Source organism: Lactuca sativa, chromosome 5 (genome assembly GCF_002870075.4).
Source record: "Lactuca sativa cultivar Salinas chromosome 5, Lsat_Salinas_v11, whole genome shotgun sequence".
Taxonomy (NCBI): domain Eukaryota; kingdom Viridiplantae; phylum Streptophyta; class Magnoliopsida; order Asterales; family Asteraceae; genus Lactuca; species Lactuca sativa.
In genome coordinates, this window is record NC_056627.2 from 11652166 (window position 1) to 11673293 (window position 21128).

A 21128-nucleotide genomic window follows, 5' to 3' on the forward strand; every position below is an offset into this window, starting at 1 on the left:
AGACGTCGCTTGCAATTATTCACTTAACCTAACCCCCCGGACTCATGTAGCCCCACAACCGAGGGGAAAAAGAGGGTGCGAAGCCCCGGTATTTCCCTACGTCGTTCAAGGCTATCGTGAATGCGAAGGGCCCTTAGCCCGACTCGCATTGGTGAATTCTCAACTTCGCTAGCAGTACCGAAGGACCCTTCGGGACCAGCAGCACGTTTTCCATTGAAAGTCCTTTTACACGGAATTAAGTCGTATTAGACCCAACTACATGTAAGCAAATTTTCTTCGGGCCTAAAGATCATGCTATTGGGCTAGCTAGGCCCAACTAACATGATTTGAAACTTTTGGGCCCAAAGACGGTGTATCGACATCTGGTGTATTCTCGCGTGTGTATTGAATTCCCGAGATTTCCATGTGTGTATTGAAATATCGTCGTGTTAGTAGTTTCAAATTGTTATTGATTCGAGACCGAATCAATTCGTTTGATAACGATTTTGGTGTTGAAGGTGTATTGAATTTCGCCGATAGTCGTGGTACTAGTATTTCATCGTGTCGGGTTCATTATTTAAGACATTAGTATTTTACATTTTCCAGCCCCTTCCTTTTGGATGAATTTACACTTTTGGACCCTTTATATATAATACTTTTTATTTTAGTCCTTAGACCATTTTTCTTGACACTTTAGTATCAAACTTGTAGAAAAAGCATTTTTCAGCTCAAAGCTTTTTGAAAAACAGTTTTAGTTCCTCAAAATGAAACTTTTTCGGCTGGAACCCTCTTTTTCGCAAATTTTACACTTTTGGCCCAAAATAGAGAATTTTTGCATTTTTGGTCTCTTTTAAATATGAAAAGCATTTTTAACCTTTGAAATGGACTTGGGACACTAGTAGTCCCCTGTTTTATGGAAAAATACATTTTCAGCCCCTTAACTTTGCAAATCTCGCATATTGGGCCTTATTGGGCTGAAAAGTTCACTTTTAGTCCATTAAGTTTAAAAATTTACATTTTAATCATTCTAAGGTGTCAATTTCTGGAAAATTCCTTTATGAAACTGTTTTGACACATATTAACCCCCAGAATTTGTATTTTGACATTTTGGTCCCTTTAATTTCATATTTTTACATTTTGAGTCCAAAAATGTGATTTTTAGCCCAAGGAGTTCATCTAACCCAACTTGGTTATTTTTCTAGTAATTACTTATGTGTAATGATATGTTTAGCACTTGTTTCATACTTCATATTGCAAATCTCGATTTTAAGGTCATTGTGACTAGTTTCAACACCATTAACACATAATAATATGAAAATAAACATAGAAATCATACAAAGCATACACATAATCATAGATCTACACATTTGCTTGTATTCTCCCCCCAAAAAACTTATAAAAACCAAAAATAAGGGGGTATGAAGCTCACCTTGGGTGTGGTTTCGGTTTTGGAGAGAAGATGGAAGAAAAATGAAGTGATTTTTGGCCCTAGCACCTTTCCTTGGTAGATCTCGAGTTTGGTGACTTCTAAGGTGCATGATCACAAGTTGGAATAGATTTAGAAGAGATTTTTGATGGAATGAAGTAGCTAGATCATGGATTAGTCATCAACTTACCTTAGATGATGATTTTGTGGGAAAAGCCTCCTTGAGAAGCTCTTGATTCTCGAAATTTTTGAAGAAGGGGGGAGGAGATGTTCTTCAAGATTTAGAGAGAGTGGAATAGATTTTTGTGAGTGTGTGTGTGTTGTGTTTGGCCGAGAGCAAGAAGAAAGAGGAAAGAAAGGGTTGAGTTGACATTCCTTGATGCATGTTGGTCCATGCATGGAGATATGTAGGATGTAAGTGAGGTGGCATGTATTAAGTCAACTCCTTTCTCATGGGCTTGCCTTGGGCCGAGATTTGGGAAGGAAGAAAAGATTTTTGGGCTTTATTGCCCCTAAGCCCACATAGGAGTTAAGTTGGATGATTTCTGGCCCAAAAAAAATATAATATGATTTTTACACTTTGTTGGGCTAGTTTAGGTTAATCATGGTTCATAATTTTTAATTCATTTCATTCTAGGCTCAATATGGCCCAAAATGTTGAAATAAATGGATGTGGGTCCAATTAGAGCCCATTTAAAGGTTCTAATCCCATGATAGTCAAATTGGTGGCTTATTGGTCCAATGAGTCCAATAAGGAAGTCCTAGTCCAAAATGGACCTAACAAGAACTTCTAGGGTTTCCAATTGATTGTTGACTATTTGTAGTACTTGTATGGGGTATTTGTTTGAAAATTTGATGTCATAGAGTAAGCATCATACATGCTCTTTAAGTTTTTGATTCTACATTTTACTTGGGTGTAGAGATTACATGACACAAAATTTCTAGTTGTGACATCATCCCCCCGTTAGAGGGAATTTCGTCCCGAAATTCTGTTTGAAAGCTAGATTTGAGAATGCTAGAATAGGTGAGGGTACTTCTGCTTTGTTAGGTCTTCGCGCTCCCATGTGAATTCTGGCTCACGCTTCGCGTTCCACCGTAACTTCACGATCGGGATGCGACTTTGCTTAGTACGCTTCACCTCCCTGTCCATGATTTCAACCGGTACTTCCACGAACAGGAGATTCTCATTGATTTCGATTTCGTCAAGGGGAATGACGAGTGTTTCATCCGATAGACACTTCTTTAGATTAGAGACATGGAACACGGGGTGAACATTGTTTAGCTCTGCGGGTTGCTGCAGCTTATACGCCACTGGACCTATTCGGGCGACGATCTCGAAAGGTCCAATGTATTGTGGGTTCAGTTTTCCCCGTTTTCTAAAGAGAATCATTCCTTTCCAAGGAGATTCTTTTAATAACACGCGATCCCCGACTTGACATCCTATTGGCTTACGTCGCTTGTCGGAGTAGCTCTTCTGTCGGTCTCGCGATGCTTGAAGTCAGGCTTTGATTTGGATTATCTTCTCTGTTGTTTCGCAAATGGTTTCTGGTCTCATGAGAGCACTGGCGAGTAATAGGAATTTTTGACTATAAAGGGTTTTGAAACGAGCAATCTTGATGCTCGTGTGATAACTGTCATTGCGTGAGAATTCAACCAAGGGCAAGCGGGTATCCCCCGACTTGTTGAACTCAAACACCCAGAATTGTCGCATGAATTAGAGTGGTTGAATGGTTCGTCTTGACTATTGGTTTGAGAGTAGAAAACAATGCTCATATTTAGCTATGTTCCCATAGCCTTCTAGAATGACTGTCCAAGTCTTGAAGTAATCCTGTTATCTCGATCCAAGATAACAGGTACTGATATTTCATGGAGTCTCACGATCTCTTTGATATAGATCCATGTAGATCTTTCTGTCTTGTTTGATTTTAGTATTAGCAGGAAATAGGCAGTTTGGGTTAACCTATCGACGATCACCCAGATAACGCCCAATTCAACTTGCGTACCTATAAGCTTTGTCTTTCAACTCCGAGAGTTCTATCCATCCATGCAGTGCTTTCTTCACGATATTCTCTGGATTTGATGCTTTCAAGGCTGGTAGTAGGTGTTGACAGTGTTTCGTTCTCGCTTCGTGGGCAGACGAGTATGTTATTGATGAAAATAATGAAAAGGCTGACCAGGTGTGGTTGAGAAAACTTGGTTTGTAAGGTCCATGAATAGTGTGTGAACATTCGTTAGACCGAAGGGTATCACAATGAATTTCAAATGGTCGTGACGAGTTCGGAAGGCAGTTTTTGGAATGTCGTCTTCTCGGAATTGAAGTTGATGATAACCGGTTCTTAGATCTATTTTTGAGAAGTAACTAGCACCTTGGAGCTGGCCAAATAGATCGCCAGTCCAAGGAAGTGGGTATCGATTTTCTATAGGGAGCTTATTCAATTTCCTAAAATCGATGTACCTTCCGAAGGATCCGTCTTCTTGAAGAACAAGACCGAAGCTCTCCAAGGTGAGAAGCTTGGTATGATGAATCCTTCGCTCGGAAATTTTCTTGATTGTCTGGATAACTTCTGAATTTCAGCGGAAGCTAACCTATAGGGTTAATTGGCGATTGATGTGGTTCCCTGTACGAGGTTGATTCGAAATTCGACCTGTCTCTCTGGGATATTCCCGAAAGTTCCTTGGGGAACACATTTGGAAAAATCACATGTTACTGGAATACCTTGTATGCCTACCTCTTCTTTGGTCTTGTCCACAGCATGAGTGAGGAAAACTTAGTTCTTCTGGTGCAGGCACTTCTTTGCCTTGATGCACGAGATAGGAAAAGGATTGGCGCCAAGTTTATCACCATGGATTATTAGAGTTTTTGTGATTAGGAAGGTGAAGGCAAACGGCCTTCTCGCGACACATAGTATCAGCAAGGTGGGGGCTTAACCCAACCATGACGATTATCACATTAAAACTCCTAATATTTACTGGCATGAAATCTATTTGTAATGAATGGTTGTTTAGTGTTAAGGTGTACTCCACATAAGTATCCTAGGTTAAATCGGTTTTCCCCATTGGCCATGTCCATTGAAAAGGCTTAGCTTAGCTTTGGGGATGTGGTTTTAGTAAGTGTTTGAATATGTTACTAATCGAAACTTCGCTCGGATTTACCATTAAATAAGAGGTAAGCGAAAGAGTTGTCAAGTGGGAACATACCAGTAACAACCGTTGGGTCTTGGATTGATTCGCCTTGACCCAAGGTCAGGACGATTTCTGATCCTTCTGCTCCTTGATTGTTATCCCTGGGGCAATTGCGCCTGAGGTGACCAGTTCCTCCACACCTATAGCAGGTGTGACTGGTCTCATCATTGGTGTTGTTGTTACGGTTGTTGCGATTGTTGTCGTTTTCATTTGGCTGGCGATTCTGGCATGGATAAGTTCTACAGAATTTGGAGATGTGATTCTTTCGGTTGCATTTGTTACAATGCATCTCCCTACAAGCTCCATTATGATGGAATTTTCACTGGTTGCATTTTGGAAGGTTTCCAGCATATGGTCTCCTAGTTGCTGGTGTAATAGGGGTCATGGTCGCATGAACAGCAACAACATGTTGCTCCCTTGAGAACCCTTGAGTGTGTCGCCCCTTTTTCTTACTTCCAGACCTCAGCTTCCTGCTCTTGAGCTTGGGGTTTGGAGTTCCTTGACAGGTTGTCACTTGTTGGTTTCCATGTTTGTTCCTTTGGCTGGAGTCGTAAATGCTATTCCCGTCTCCATTAGGGTTGTTTGCATTGATTTGTGTCATAGCAACGGTTACTGCTGCCATTACAGCAGCTTGAAATGTAGCAGAGTCCATCTGCAGGAGTGGTGTCTTGCGGGTGCGCTTGTTATTCTTGCGGGATGGCATTTTCCTGATGCACGTTGATAATCCAGATTGTAAGTAATGATCGTCATTTCTGGTTGTACTCTATAAATTTTGCATCTTGTTGTATACTTCTTACTGCCTCCATCTACATCCATATGATGTATTTGCGGTAGTAGGTAATCACAGATTTGGCATGATTGTTACGTCTATCCTTAGAATATATGGGTTGTTTTGGTTTCGAGATCCTTAAGTATCTAGTGGTCTCGAGGGTTCGCTTGTGCATATAATTGAGTCTTTGTAGCAATATGAAATAAATATAACACATAATTGTTTCAGGGGTAATTACCATCTTAGTACACGAAAGAGAGTCATGTCGGATAGTAAAGGCGGATCCTAATCGTGGCGGGAAGTGTCTGGTGGTGGTGCTGGTGAAGTGGATGCACCTCGGAGACGAGCTACTTGTTGCTCGGTATCTCGTAGGCGTACCCCCCAAACTAACTGTCTCGCTCGAGAGTCTCCATTCACTTCCTGTGTTTGCCTCTCATCCCTCTCAATAGCAAACCACATTTGTTCTGTTCGATTTGGGGTGTCCTGAGCTTGGTTATCAATACCTTGGGTGCGTCGGACCATGATTGGGAGGGCCTGGTCAGCTGGTCCTCTATGGCTAATGGTCGGAGAGACCTCGGTTCCTACCCTAGTGTGATCGTATCCCCTGCTGGTGACTCTATCTCCAAATTTCGTAAGTCCAAGGGGGCATGGGGCCATCGGGGCCCACACGATAAGTCGGTACTCTGGCTTTTCATGGATGATTGATGACATCAGATTCTGCATCCGAGTCATCATCATCATTGCCCTTGGGCTCTTCCTCTTCGAGGTCCACTATTGACTCAGCGGGTTCACCTACGAGTTCTACTTCGTGTTCCTCCTGTGGTTCTTCCTTTGGGTCGAGCCACCCTACTATTCCTTGACTAGGGAGATAGGGTTTCCTGGCTAATGATACTTGTCTACAGCGTATTGCACGAAGGACTATGAATACTAGAATCAAATAGCATAGCAATTACTCCTATAATTCTACAACTATTGCATAGATTTACTTGAGGTTCCCTTCTTGGAGATTAAGGGGTATGTTTTTAGATTCCCTAGCTATCACGATTTCTTCAAGACATGTGATGGTTGTACCTTGGAGGGAATGTAGTTGATCAGGCTACATCCGCTCCTTGATACAACTAAGAACAGTCTTGGATTAACCGAGATACTAGTATTATCTTGTTTGGTTCGGTATTATGTTCTTTTTCCTAATACAAGCAAAGGTGTTTTATTGTTGTGTTTTACTTGTTTTGTTCAGAGTTGTGTTAGTCCCTCTTTTGGTTTATAGTTGCATATCAATGTGTGGCTAGATATGCTACTTCACTATAAACAAAGCTCTGATACCAATCTGTCACACCCCCGAACCAGATGGCGGAAACGTCCGGGGGCTTGTGCGTGACTTCATCTTGAAATATCATTACAATGAATATAATTGAAACATAACATCATCATCATCACACATGTAATATTACAACATTCATTGTTTACATCGAGTATTGTATTTGAATATTACATGTCAAAATAGTACAAGTATGATGAGACAAAATATAACACAATATCCATTAGTTCGTTTCGTTCATCCTGCCTCGTCGGTATCCTGAGAATACAAGTTATTTTGAAAAACGGTCAACATAAAAATTTTGGTGAGTTCATAAGCATGTTTTTGAAAATGATTTGTATAACTTTGAAAACCACCAGAAAATCCGATATTTTCTGAAAATAGTATAGTATAAAAGGTGTGAAGATCCGTAAGTATGCTTGTTTGTTTTCTATAGATGTAAGCGTACAATTTGTAAAACTCAGTATATAGTTCGTAGGTGTATTAATTGAAAATCCTAGGAAAACCCGACGTTTTCCCATTACTTTGCATTAAATAATTTTATGTTTCGTTATTTCATTACGACAGGTGTATTCGTTACGACAGGTGTATTCGTTGAGCTCCGGGGACGTTGGATTAATTGTGGATTGTGAATTGTTGTAACGTACATTAATGAAAATGACCAGTTGACAACCGTACAAATGATCCCTTAGGCGTCGCTTGCACTTATTCACTTAACCCAACCCCCCGGACTCATGTAGCCCCACAACTGAGGGGAAAAAGAGGGTGCGAAGCCCAAGTATTTCCCTACGTTGTTCAAGGCTATCGTGAATGCGAAGGGCCCTTAGCCCTACTCGCATTGGTGAATTCTCGACTTCGCTAGTAGTACCGAAGGACCCTTGGGGACCAGCAGCATGTTTGCCATTGAAAGTCCTTTTACACGGAATTAAGTCGTATTAGACCCGACTACATGTAAGCAAAATTCCTTCGGGCCTAAAGATCATGCTATTGGGCTAGCTAGGCCCAACTAACATGATTTGAAACTTTTGGGCCCAAAGACGGTGTCTTGACGTCTGGTGTATTCTCGCGTGTGTATTGAATTCCCGAGATTTCCATGTGTGTATTGAAATATCGTCGTGTTAGTAGTTTCGGATTGTTATTGATTCGAGACCGAATCAATTCGTTTGATAACGATTTTGGTGTTGAAGGTGTATTGAATTTCGCCGATAGTCGTGGTACTAGTATTTCATCGTGTCGGGTTCATTATTTAAGACATTAGTATTTTACATTTTCCAGCCCCTTCCTTTTGGATGAATTTACACTTTTGGACCCTTTATATATAATACTTTTTATTTTAGTCCTTAGACCATTTTTCTTGACACTTTAGTATCAAACTTGTAGAAAAAGTATTTTTCAGCTCAAAGCTTTTTGAAAAACAGTTTTAGTTCCTCAAAATGAAACTTTTTCGGCTGGAACCCTCTTTTCGTAAATTTTACACTTTTGGCCCAAAATAGAGAATTTTTGCATTTTTGGTCTCTTTTAAATATGAAAAGCATTTTTAACCTTTGAAATGGACTTGGGACACTAGTAGTCCCCTGTTTTATGGAAAATACATTTTCAGCCCCTTAACTTTGCAAATCTCGCATATTGGGCCTTATTGGGCCGAAAAGTTCACTTTTAGTCCATTAAGTTTAAAAATTTACATTTTAATCATTCTAAGGTGTCAATTTCTGGAAAATTCCTTTATGAAACTGTTTTGACACATATTAACCCCCAGAATTTGTATTTTGACATTTTGGTCCCTTTAATTTCATATTTTTACATTTTGAGTCCAAAAATGTGATTTTTAGCCCAAGGAGTTCATCTAACCCAACTTGGTTATTTTTCTAGTAATTACTTATGTGTAATGATATGTTTAGCACTTGTTTCATACTTCATATTGCAAATCTCGATTTTAAGGTCATTCTGACTAGTTTCAACACCATTAACACATAATAATATGAAAATAAACATAGAAAATCATACAAAGCATACACATAATCATAGATCTACACATTTTCTTGTATTCTCACCCCACAAAACTTATAAAAACCAAAAATAAAGGGGTATGAAGCTCACCTTGGGTGTGGTTTCGGTTTTGGAGAGAAGATGGAAGAAAAATGAAGTGATTTTTGGCCCTAGCACCTTTCCTTGGTAGATCTCGAGTTTGGTGACTTCTAAGGTGCATGATCACAAGTTGGAATAGATTTAGAAGAGATTTTTGATGGAATGAAGTAGCTAGATCATGGATTAGTCATCAACTTACCTTAGATGATGATTTTGTGGGAAAAGCCTCCTTGAGAAGCTCTTGATTCTTGAAATTTTTGAAGAAGGGGGGAGGAGATGTTCTTCAAGATTTAGAGAGAGTGGAATAGATTTTTGTGAGTGTGTGTGTGTTGTGTTTGGCCGAGAGCAAGAAGAAAGAGGAGAGAAAGGGTTGAGTTGACATTCCTTGATGCATGTTGGTCCATGCATGGAGATATGTGGGATGTAAGTGAGGTGGCATGTATTAAGTCAACTCCTTTCTCATGGGCTTGCCTTGGGCCGAGATTTGGGAAGGAAGAAAAGATTTTTGGGCTTTATTGCCCCTAAGCCCACATAGGAGTTAAGTTGGATGATTTCTGGCCCAAAAAAATATAATATGATTTTTACACTTTGTTGGGCTAGTTTAGGTTAATCATGGTTCATAATTTTTAATTCATTTCATTCTAGGCTCAATATGGCCCAAAATGTTGAAATAAATGGATGTGGGTCCACTTAGAGCCCATTTAAAGGTTCTAATCCCATGATAGTCAAATTGGAGGCTTATTGGTCCAATGAGTCCAATAAGGAAGTCCTAGTCCAAAATGGACCTAACAAGAACTTCTAGGGTTTCCAATTGATTGTTGACTATTTGTAGTACTTGTATGGGGTATTTGTTTGAAAATTTGATGTCATAGAGTAAGCATCATACATGCTCTTTAAGTTTTTGATTCTACATTTTACTTGGGTGTAGAGATTACTTGACACAAAATTTCTAGTTGTGACATGGTAGGTGCTTGAGCTATAGGCACAGCAACAGGAGTAGCAGCAGCTTGAACTGTAGACATAACGACAGGAGTAGTGACAGCTTGAACTGCCACAGTTCCGTGCCTCTTGGAGGGTCCTTGGGAACTCTGACCTTTTCGCTTTTTACTCTTATCGTTTTCATTTTGATGCGCCTGAACATTTTCATGGTTTTGGGGGTAGGGGTTATATCCTGGACCAATGGACTTGTTAGGGTTCAAGATCGTCATTGCAGCCATCACTGCAGCGGAAACAGCCAGCTGGAACATCACAGGGTCGAAGCGAGATGAGGGTAGCGACGGAGGGATGTTGTTACTTGAATTGGATTCTTTCTTTGAAGACATTTTGATCTAAAGTGATTTGGAAAAGAGGATGGTAAGTCCCCTACATTAAATCAAGAGATATGAAACAAGGGATATCTCTTTAAGACAAACATATAATTCTATTAAGTGATAAAGCAGGAATGAATTATCAGGGCAGATAAGTTATCGCTAAAGGAATGATCGAGGAATAACGCGTATACGAGGATTTCTACAAAGGATCGGCTCGAGAAATACTCCCATAGTATTTCATGGTTCGCTGCAGCGACGATTTGTTGTTTGGGATATTGGGTAAGTTTTAGGTATGCCGCATACCACAGTCACTCCCAAGCACATGTTGGCCGTGTCTCGAATGAATATAGTTGGCCAGGCCATATTGACCCTAGACACGACTACATAACTGCCCAGGTTTAACTGCAGCGTACAACACCCATTTACCTATGGTTTGTTCTATTTGTAGTTACGGATCTCGACGGCTCGGCATACTTAAATACTTTTGAAAATACTTATATTCTGTAGGATACTTTTAGTTCAGAGCACTTAGGCCCCTTAATGTTTATAGTTTTATACCATGTAAGTTTTGGTATACTCTGTTCACTATAAACAAGGGCTCAAATACCAATTTGCCACACCCCGAAAACCAAAGGCGGAAATGTTTCCAGGGTTGACTCCACGTTGAATATCAAATCCAATGCACATAGTAATCACAATAAACAACCATTACATTACATATATATGAAAGTTTACATTTGGTTCAAAAGTAAATTGTACAAGAATTATACATATATCATATAATCAAAAGTTGAGACGAGTCTTCTGAGCACTCCGTCTTCACCAAAAGATATCGCCGGGTACCTGTCTAACGTGGACCTGAGAATACAAGCGGTTTGAAAATCAGCATAAAGCTGGTGAGTTCATAAGCGGTTTTGTTTTATGAAAATGTATCGGTTTCCTCTAGTTTTCCGAAAAGGTTTGTTATCCAATAAAATCCCATATTTTCTTATGTAAAATTTGTTTGGTTATCTTTCATTACACTTCAATTACGCGATATACGTTACCCCAGGAAAATCCTATATTTTCCTAATTACAAGACCGATTTAATAACACAGAGTATAGTTTAATACACAAAACTATATATTGAAAATCATGGGATTACTATCCCGAATTTGATATGAAATACTTTAATATGCACGAATTGTAGATAGAAAGTAGTTTGAAAACCTTGGGACTATCATCCCGAATTAGTTATAAGATTGTTCGATAAAACCATGGGGTCACTACCCCGAACGAGATATAAGATAATTGGATAAAGTCATGGGATTACCATCTCGTACAAGATATAGATTCAAAACCATGGGATTTCCATCCCGAACAAGATATAGATACAAAACCATGGGATTATCATCCCGAACAAGATATAGATTCAAAACAAAATTCCAGCTGTGAATAAATTTATATTAATACGTATTGTGAGTCGGGTAACCATGCTGATACGACAACGAGACCTCCTTGACGTTAGTCAGACATCGGACGATATCCAGAATTTGTCACCCCAGGCATGCCCGCCTAACTGTAGCTAGCAGTTAAGGTGTGGGATTGTCAGTCCCGAATAGATCTATTCACAAATTCCTTGCTTTCCCTCCAGGAGACTCTGGTTACACTTCCCGGGAGGGTTTACTGATCATCCATAAAGGGTAGTGAATACTCATAAACTAGTACTAAACTATTCACAAGATTCTCATACGATATCAATTATGCAACGATTATGAAACATGATATAGTGAAAATAGATACATACAAAGAAACTATCTGGCAATACATTTAAATGATACGGAGATAAACTGAATCAGACATAGTTTATCTAATAACTTTATATAGATATCAGTACATGATATAAAGAGAAATATAGAACCCCAAATTATTCCCATAATAATTTGATTAGTTTGGTTATTTTCTTAACTAAAATCCATTTAGTTGTAATTGATAAATCATTCCTTATGCTCAGCATAATACATAAGGAGTAAAAGTGTTTATAAATTTGCCAGATATTATTTGAAACATATTAATGTTATGATTTGAAAACAGTTATGGTTTGCTTGTATTCCCCCCCTGAAAACATTGAAAAACACAGAAAAGGCGTAGGGGTATGAACTCACTGGACGAGAAATGTGACGATTTGGATGCTAAGTGTTGGTCCGGGGCTTGCAAATGCACGAAGTTCATAAGTATAATGTAAAGATACATATTTGTATCTAATTAGGACTTAGATTGATTATTTGATAGGGACAATTACTTCTAGTCGCGAAAACACCCCGATACAAGTGTTTGGAGGGACCTGGGTGGCATTTGGGGACACATTAAGCTAGGATATTGAATTGGGACTCCAAAAGAACACTCCCTAGGGAGTTTACGGCCATAATGACCCTCTCCCCATGAGTTTACAGCCGTAAACTCATGGTGGGGTGATTTATGGCACAAAATGGCTTGAAACATTTAAGGAATAATTTTAGAATTTGGATTAAGGACTTGGAATGATTTTTAAACATCAAATAGACCATTTAAGGGAGTTTACGGCCTAGCATGAGGCTCATGGCCGTAAACTCCTATAAACCCATGAAAAATTGTGTTTTTGGATTCCAAGCAAATCACATGTGATTGTACAAATTATTCCAAGGTTTTACATGAAATTTTATGAATCTTATGGGGTGTTTTTGGAGTTTACGGCCCATGAGACCCCCCTCATGGCCGTAAACTCTTCTATGGGGTGATTCAAGATGTTTTAAAGCCAAGAACTTGTTTGAAAGGACTTCTAAAATTCACCTAAAGGCTTTAGGGGTGTTTAGGTGGCATTCTAACACCATTTTTCAAGGAGTTTACGGCCCAAGCACAAGCCTTGGCTGTAAACTCATATAAATCCCTCAAATAATGTGTTTAAGGTGTCCAAATGCTAAAACCATTATCCTAAAATTCATATCTAAGTCTTATAAGTGATTTGGAAGGGTTTAAAGCCATGAAAACCTCAATTGTATGAGTTTACAGCCCAAGCATGAGGCTTGGCCGTAAACTCCTTCAAATCCTTCTAAATTCATGTCTAAAATGTGATTAGTCCATTTCATAAAGCCATCTAGCCATATCTAAGGTCCAATTGTGTTTAGGAAGGGTTTTTGTGCTCCAAAACCCATTTTATATGAGTTCACGGCCTAGGATTGTTCCTTGGCCGTAAACTCATGAATGTGGTCCTTTTCGATGATTTGAACTCGAATTTGAAGGCTAGGAAGGTTACATAATAAGTTAGGGAAGGTACCTCAACGATTTGGAGCCTAAAATTGATGATTTGGACCCTTAATCTCGAGTTTTAGGAGAGAGGTTAGAGAGAGAGTAGTGAGAGAAAGAAAAAGCTTCAAATGATAGCTTGAATATGTTTAAATAGGTCCTAAGTTCAGGACACAGTGGAATTCTACCCGATACCGACGTTAAACGGGGCTTTAGGTCGCACCCGATTAAGTTTCCGTCAACCGGCGGGGACGTTTCTAACTTTTTGAAATAAACATTTTTGGGCTAGATTCATGAGTTTCTAAAGGATTTGGACACTCATTAGTATCAATTAAACATATAAATTTAACTAACTAAACCCAAAAACGACTTCGGAACGTTTCGATATACGGCGAGTTATACGGGTAGAATGGGTTTTCGGCGATGAACAACTTCGGGTTGTTACAGAGTTTCTATCCATGTGAATTTGTCAAAACCATAATCACAAGATAAGATTAGTGATAAATTCAGCCTTACATGGATTAAATTTGTTCAATTTTAGTTTCTTGTCACCTTGGTAGCACAAGGCCCACCAATGCTTCCAAGTTGAACTCTGATAACTCACATGCAAATTCAACTTATTTGAAGTAGGTACAAAAATAAGAATTATGTCAACACGGTAGGTTGCAAACCTTAAGTCGTGTGCTAGTGATAAATTATAGGTTTACTCTTGATTAAATCTTGAAACTCTTTCATCCCACTGTCCCCTTGACATATAAGTTTCCCCAGTCAAGAACCATTCCTTGACAAAACAAATACTCAAGGGACAATGCAGATTCTTATCAAGACTAACACTTCACACAATTGGTCTTAGTTGGTCTTTGTCTCATCCAAGACATCACAACTTACCAATCTCAAATGTACAAGAGTAGAAAACATTTTACTCTTACATTTGACTAGTGTTAATAAATCTTCCTTTATGTCACTCAAAGTTACAATCTTGGAGTATGACTCTAAGAATTGTTTTGGAACGAAGTATGACTCATCTTCTTGATTTTAACCAATCCAACAATTCATGACCTCTCTTCTTAGCCATAACAATGCACTAAGACGTCCTTAGAGTATGAATTTTTGATATGGTTTCATAATCATTAAGATGATCATGAAATACAATACTAAAGTACTCTCCTATCCTTTCAGATTTGAGAAACTTTTATCTTTCTACCTAATTTGATTCTTCTCATTTGTTTTGTCATACATTGTAACCTTTCCAATGTTACAGAATTATACTTAACCTCATAAGTATAATCATATTTACTAATCTTTAGTAAATCATGACAAATCAATCTTTGTGGTGGACCTTGACCAGCGCACACCCAGTGTACCTAATTCCTTAGTCCATCAACTGACTCACATATACATGTGATCAAAGAATTAGTCTTAATTTTCAATGATGAAAATTCTCATTCATCATACAATACAACTTGTATGATTCCAAATTTCTGTCCAATTGAAACTTGGGTGATGAAAAACTTTCTTCATTTGGTAAATTCAGACACTACCACAAATGAAAGAATCAAATCCACTTTCCAATATTGCTATTACTGGAAACATATAAGCAACTATTTTCCACAGATGCCATTGTAAGGATATTTTTAAAATAAATAAAATTAAAACCCTTTTTTTCTTTTATTTTAAAACTTTGCGGAAAAACTTATCCTTACAATCCACATGAAAACCTTGTTGTTATCTATTCATAAGGAATATATTATAACTCTTAAGCAACAGCTCAAAATTCTGATTACCGAACCATGCGATCGAAACCCACCTTTGCAATTAGAATCAACATATCCTTACTTTAAGCTTCCTATCTTTTCTTTGATTCTTAAAAACATCAGCATGTGACCCATTCACATTATGTGATAAGAATCTCCAAATAGGAACTTAATAGTGTTAGATAGTGGACTTTACCTGAAGTAGAGTCAAACCTCTTGACTTGATCAACCTTATGACCTTTCAGGTGAATAGGGCAGCTTCACAACCAATGCCCCTTCCTTTGGCAACAAAACACATGGACCCTTTGGTAATGGCACATGAGACTATCTCAGAATTTGCCTTTCTCTTTACTATTTGGTCAACCGAGTTGACTATAGCCGATCCCTTTCCATTAGGAAGAGAAATCCTTTTCTAGATATCCAATGCTACCATTGTCAGTGTCCATGTAGACTTGGGAAGTTGTTCATTTAATCAAATTTGCTTTACTGGTGTACCGAATCATTGCTGATTCCACAACACCAAGCAAAAAAGATAACATCATTAAGGGTCATGTCATAGTCTGCCTCATAGTAGTCCCAAAGAGACTCATTATGTTACTAAGAAAGTGATTGAACATCCAACTTTCACGAGACTTTGACACCCAACTCTCTCGGCTTGTCAATATGTGACTTTATCTCCAAGATGTGAGCACACATAGACTATGCTTGCCAATAGGGATTGAGTGACTTTAAAATTTTCATGAACTTGTGGGTGAGGGAGAATAATTGGAGGAGGTGGAGGAAGTGAAGCATGATGTTGAGGGACACCATCTTCAAGAGATTTGGGAAGATCATAGTTGTCTGAACCAGACATCTATAATTGGAGAAAATCAAGTTAGTTGATTCAAAGTCCTTAATATAACACCCAATATGAAATATCAAGGCTAGGACCCAACACAATATTTTATAATTTGGAAGAGGGATGCCGTAATCCAAGCTATAAAATATTTGAAGGTAGGCAAATGATGATTCACGAATTTCCACCATGAAAAATGAAATAATTTATTAGGTTTTAATTGGATATGAAATTCCTAGATCTTTTGAGATTCATTGACCTTTTCAATGGCATGTTTCAATCTCGAGTGTGCCCTCTCAAATTTTGTGACTGGGATGCCGAGGATCACAAAACAAGGTGTGAATAACCATACCAATTCACTTGGTACCCTTAATATTATCACCTAATCAATGTGCCGGTTAACCACACATGCTCCATTGATCTATGACAAACATTAAGTCACCCTTCATGATCCTTACTAGTCCAAGTTAGTGTGCCGGTTAACCACACATGCTCCATCAACGACTTGGTAAGGTACAAAGTGTGAATTCCATGGGCTAGCACCAAATTCACATTTTTCCTAAAGTAACTAATATTGGGAATTAAATAAAACATTTAGTTACTTTATAATAATCATTATACTTTTAATGAGAATTTAAAATCATTGTCCTACCCGTTCGGCTAACGACCCTCCACCAGTCAAGCAAGCGGTGGGTGAGAGTGGACACCCATTAAGTTGCCATTTTATAGGCAACAACCTTATGCCCACCTTATAGATCAGCTTCGTGAATGAGGCCTACTAACGATAAAACGACTTGTTCTTATACATATATATAATAATTAACCATTAATGTTATAAATAGTATAAGTGTTGAATTTTAACTTTTAAAACTCTAGGATGTGGAATTAAAGTTTGTGTGAGACTTTACAAATTCCAAAACTTGAGGGAAAGTTTTGAACAATTCATAAACTTTTGGATATTCATAACTTATGAGTTTTAATTAAGTGTTTAAAACTTTTAGTGAAGAGTCTCTTGGAAATCCATAACTTGAGGACAAGTTACGAAGTCCATAAAAGCATTTATTAGAAAAACTCTTCAAAAGTGTAACTTATGACTTCTTAAGAAAAAACATTTAAAAGAAAAAACTTTTGGAATTCCATAACTTGAGGAAAAATTATGAATTCCATTAAAACACATTAAAATCAAGAATTAACTAACAAACAATTTGCAAATAATTCCTATGATCTAACAAAACTCATATGAACATGAACATCCACATCAACAATTTCAAGTATCATATGAACACATATAAACGTGAAATTTTGATTATAACTTTGAAATTGGTCCACCATCATCATTACCACATCGAAAATAGGTTTTATGAGTCCAAAACAGTTTAAGGTAATGATTCTAGACCAATTCCAGCACCAAAACTCGAAAATCTGCACTCAGGCCTGCCAACTCGTCGAGTGCATGAACTGACTCGGCGAGTTGGTTAAATCTACACATGGACTCGGCGAGTACCATGAAAGGACTCGGCGAGTCTGCTGTGCAGAATGCAGTTTTTTGACATTTTTCAGCAATTTGCATCAAGTATTCAAGAAAACAAGCCTAGGCTTTGATACCACTGTTGGGTTTTGAGCAATCTAACACTTCCTAAGTGTGCATGCAACCCTAATAAACCTTGGATCTATGTTTTCTTCTAAAATACATGAAAAAAATAATTTCCGAGGTTTCTTCCTAACTAGCATAGTATAAGGATTATGAATCATAAAAGTACTAGTAGAAATACATACCTTTTGATGATGGTTGATTGTTTGAAGTTTGAGAGCCAAGCACCAATAGTGTGAATGCCTCAAATGGAATCACAAATCACCACAAACACTTGGAAAACTTTGAGAGAGTAGTATACTTTCTTATGGAATCGGCCACCACTAAGTCTCACACTACTAGTGTCACATTTCTTGCATCATATGCTTCTTTATATAGTGTGCATGGTTAGGGTGAAACCCTAATAACCCATGTCTTTTCCTTTCCAAGGATCCATGGGTTAAAAGCTCCATGGACCATCCATGGACTTCCATATTAGCTTAGCCCATTAACAAATGAGTATTATCCCACACTATATAAAATATAATAGCTCATAATTTAATCAGTCTTCTTTTTAATCTCTAAATTAATTCATAATTAATTTAAGACTAAAACTAATTAAATAACATGACTTCATATTAATATATTATAACTTAAAATATATTAATAAATCGTAAGTATATAATTCTCATAAAATTATCCATAAATCGTTTGGGTGAAGTGCAACCCAAATGGACCATGCCGGGTCGGGTCAAGTATGTACCAAATAAGTTATGGACTTAGACACCTTATCCAACAGAGCCAACAGGAGATATGGTAGGCATTTTCTTGAATACGCTCACTATCTCCTGATCCATCAGTGCAACTTCCATGACATAGCATACAAGCATCCTCTTAAAGTGGTCGATGATCGGACCATATTCTGCTTCGTTTGTAAGAAGGATGTTGTGCAAGATAATCCAGTCATGGGGATTAAGGTTGGGAAGATCTGCAAGTGAGATGGCATGTTCGGTCTTGGCAGATCCCCATAGTATCTTAAACCGAACGTTGGTGCAGTTGCCTTCTTTGTACGGCTTTAGGACCCGAACATTGACGATTTTCTGAGCACTCCAAGTTTGGTATTGTGGTTGAGCTGCCCTCAGATAAAATTCGACTAAGTCCCGATCAACCTTTGGATGAGGATGAGGGAACTCAGCAATGTTGGCAAAGGCATGAAAAATAAACGCCTTTCGGGTCAGTGGCATACTGAACTGAGAGTCGACAGTGTTAGAACGATCTAAAGAGATCACGGGTTCTAGCCACAAGATAGTGGGTGTTTCGATGGCTTCTTTAATCAGTTTCTCAAGAGTCCAAGGAGGAAAAAGAGTTTTCCTGCTCTCGAGAAGGTTGTGGGCTTCTTTCTGTCTCCTTTCGGCTTCTTCAGCCTCTCTAGCCACACGAGCACTAATGTCAGCCTCTTTATCTCGACCTTGTCGCTTCAGAAGGTCGACAATTGTCTCCTTATCATCTTCGCCGCTCTCCTTAGCAATTTTCTTTCCTTTGTCTTTTACACCGGAACCTGAGGCTTGGCCTACTGGAGGAGGTTCGGTTGTGTGTGTTGCTGTTGAAGTAGGAGGCGGTTGAGACACATTCTCTTTTTCTCCCCCTTGTTTCGGAATGGACACGAAATCAAGGAGCCCTTCAATTTTGCTCAGTAGAGAGAGGGCGGGAGCAAGCTTCTCTGCAAGGTCACGCCTCACAGAATAATTGAGGATCGGGTCATGTGCTTCAAGGATGTTTGGGATAGCTGAGTGGACATCCGAAACACATGATTTAACCACCTCTCTTTCAGATCGAAGAGACTCAATCTCCTGTTGAGAGTTGGAGAGTTGAATACTCTTGACCTTCAGAGCGGTAGTCTTCCTTGCAAGAGCATCCATGAGGGAGTTCTCAGCAGCTAAGTCTTCTTGAAGCTTGGAGAGGCGCTCCTCAATGGTTGTTCTGAAAGCTGAGTTGTCGTCAGAAAGCGTTTGACGAAGTGAAGCAAACGACTTCAGCTCTGATGCGACTGATGTAGCCAGCTGGTTGATAATGGGTTCCAGCTTTGTCTTGGTGGCTTCAGCACTTTCCTGTAAAGATTGCAACAAGGAAGAAGCATCAGTGAATAGTTTATCGACTTTTTCGGTCGCTGCCTCACAAGCTTTGGTTAAGGCATTAATGGCTGCAGTGGCGGAATCAAGGGAAACTTGATGAGCTTTGGAAAAAGCATCAACAATTTTCTGAATGGCAGCTTCAGAGATGGAGGACTGAGATGTAGAAGATGAGGCGATGAGCGAATCGATTTTATCGTGTAGCTCCTTGACATGCCTCTTTGTGACAGGAGCATCGTCATCATCGTCACTCTGAACTTGAAACGGACTGTAATAGACCAAATCGAAGGTCATGTCCTCCCCGCCAAGGAGTGGTTCTTCACCCTCTGATGAATGAGAAGGAGAAGATGGTGGTGGTGAAGCTGGAGGCTCGGTAGTAGTAGTAGGTTCGGGTTGGGTGGTATGTTCGGTTGTTAGTGTGGGTTCGGGTGCTGAGGTGGATTTGGGTGTGTCAGTATGAACCCCCGTATCAGATACGTTGGTTCTTACTTCTGTAGTGGTGGTGATTTCTTCGGTAAATATGGGAGGTGGTACTGGGATGGAGGTGGATGGTATTGCAGTGGTGGAAGTAATGGGGGGAATAGAAACAGGAATTGTAACTGGAGGAGAGGAGATAGGAGAAGTAGAGAAGTGAACTTCAGGGATAGGAGATCGTGGTGGAGTGTTACCACGAGGAGAGCCTTTAGAAGCAGAACTCTCTTCCTCAGATTCACTTGAGGATGAAGCGATGACCATCTTACGCCTCAGTTGGGTTTTTCTCCTCTTCTGCGGTGGGGATTGAACAGTCTTGGTCGTTTTCCTTTTCTTGGGAGATGGGCCTTTGACTCCCTTTGCAACTTGTTTTTCTTTGCCCTTGTCAGCCTTCTTTCCTCTTGGGGCAGGCTTGTCAGCATCGTGAATTGACTTTAGCATCTCTGGAGTAAGCTCTCTCGGACCAGAGCGTCGGAACTCCTTGTACGTTCTAATAATCCGGCTGTCGGCAGGAACATCACCATACATTGTTTCCGGAATTGAACCGTTGAACGAAAATTTAGAGGCATCGGAAACAATGATCTTCGTGGTATGGAAGGTACCAATCGAAGACATTGGAGCACCAACAACAATGGGGATGTGGTACTTGTCCATCACCCATTTAGTGACAAGTGTCTAGAACCGGGCGTATGAAATCTCTGAAGTTCGAGAAGTGGAAGAAAGACTCTGAATGAGTTGTTGCGAAAGGACCGACCCATAGTCCATGTTGATTCCATTGTAGACCCCGTACAGAATCGAGAGAAAAAGACGACTTTCCCCGTCTGATCCAGCACTTCTTTCAGACAGCCCCTTGAAAAGCAATGTGAACATCCCATTCCACTGAGGGGACATGCATGATTTCTTGAACTTCGTGACTGTAGTCAACACCTCAGTATACCCCATGTTGTAGAACATGTTGAAAAGATGACCCATCGTAATGCTTTCAGGGTTAACCCTCGACGAATCAGGTTCAAACCCTAACAATGTGCAGAACCTCTG

The 21128-nt window shown here is 39.2% G+C and overlaps 1 protein-coding gene across 1 annotated transcript; it reads right to left on the reverse strand.

Moving 5' to 3' along the window:
* Positions 1 to 9674: 9674 nt before the first annotated feature.
* On the reverse strand, positions 9675 to 20618 carry LOC128134083 (flocculation protein FLO11-like). The gene is made up of 2 exons (XM_052771495.1): positions 20109 to 20618; positions 9675 to 10088 (listed from the first exon to the last, which is right to left on the reverse strand). Exons 1-2 carry the CDS (start codon positions 20616 to 20618, stop codon positions 9675 to 9677), a joined length of 924 nt encoding a protein of 307 aa, XP_052627455.1.
* Between the last annotated feature and the right edge of the window lie 510 nt (positions 20619 to 21128).

Excerpts from the sequence above, each read along its gene's own strand:
- LOC128134083 (XM_052771495.1), bottom strand. The coding sequence starts at position 20,618 with ATGTATGGTGATGTTCCTGCCGACAGCCGGATTATTAGAACGTACAAG. Across the intron at positions 10,089-20,108 it reads AAATCACCACCACTACAGAA|ATCAAAATGTCTTCAAAGAA; the intron begins GTAAGAACCAAC and ends AAATCACTTTAG.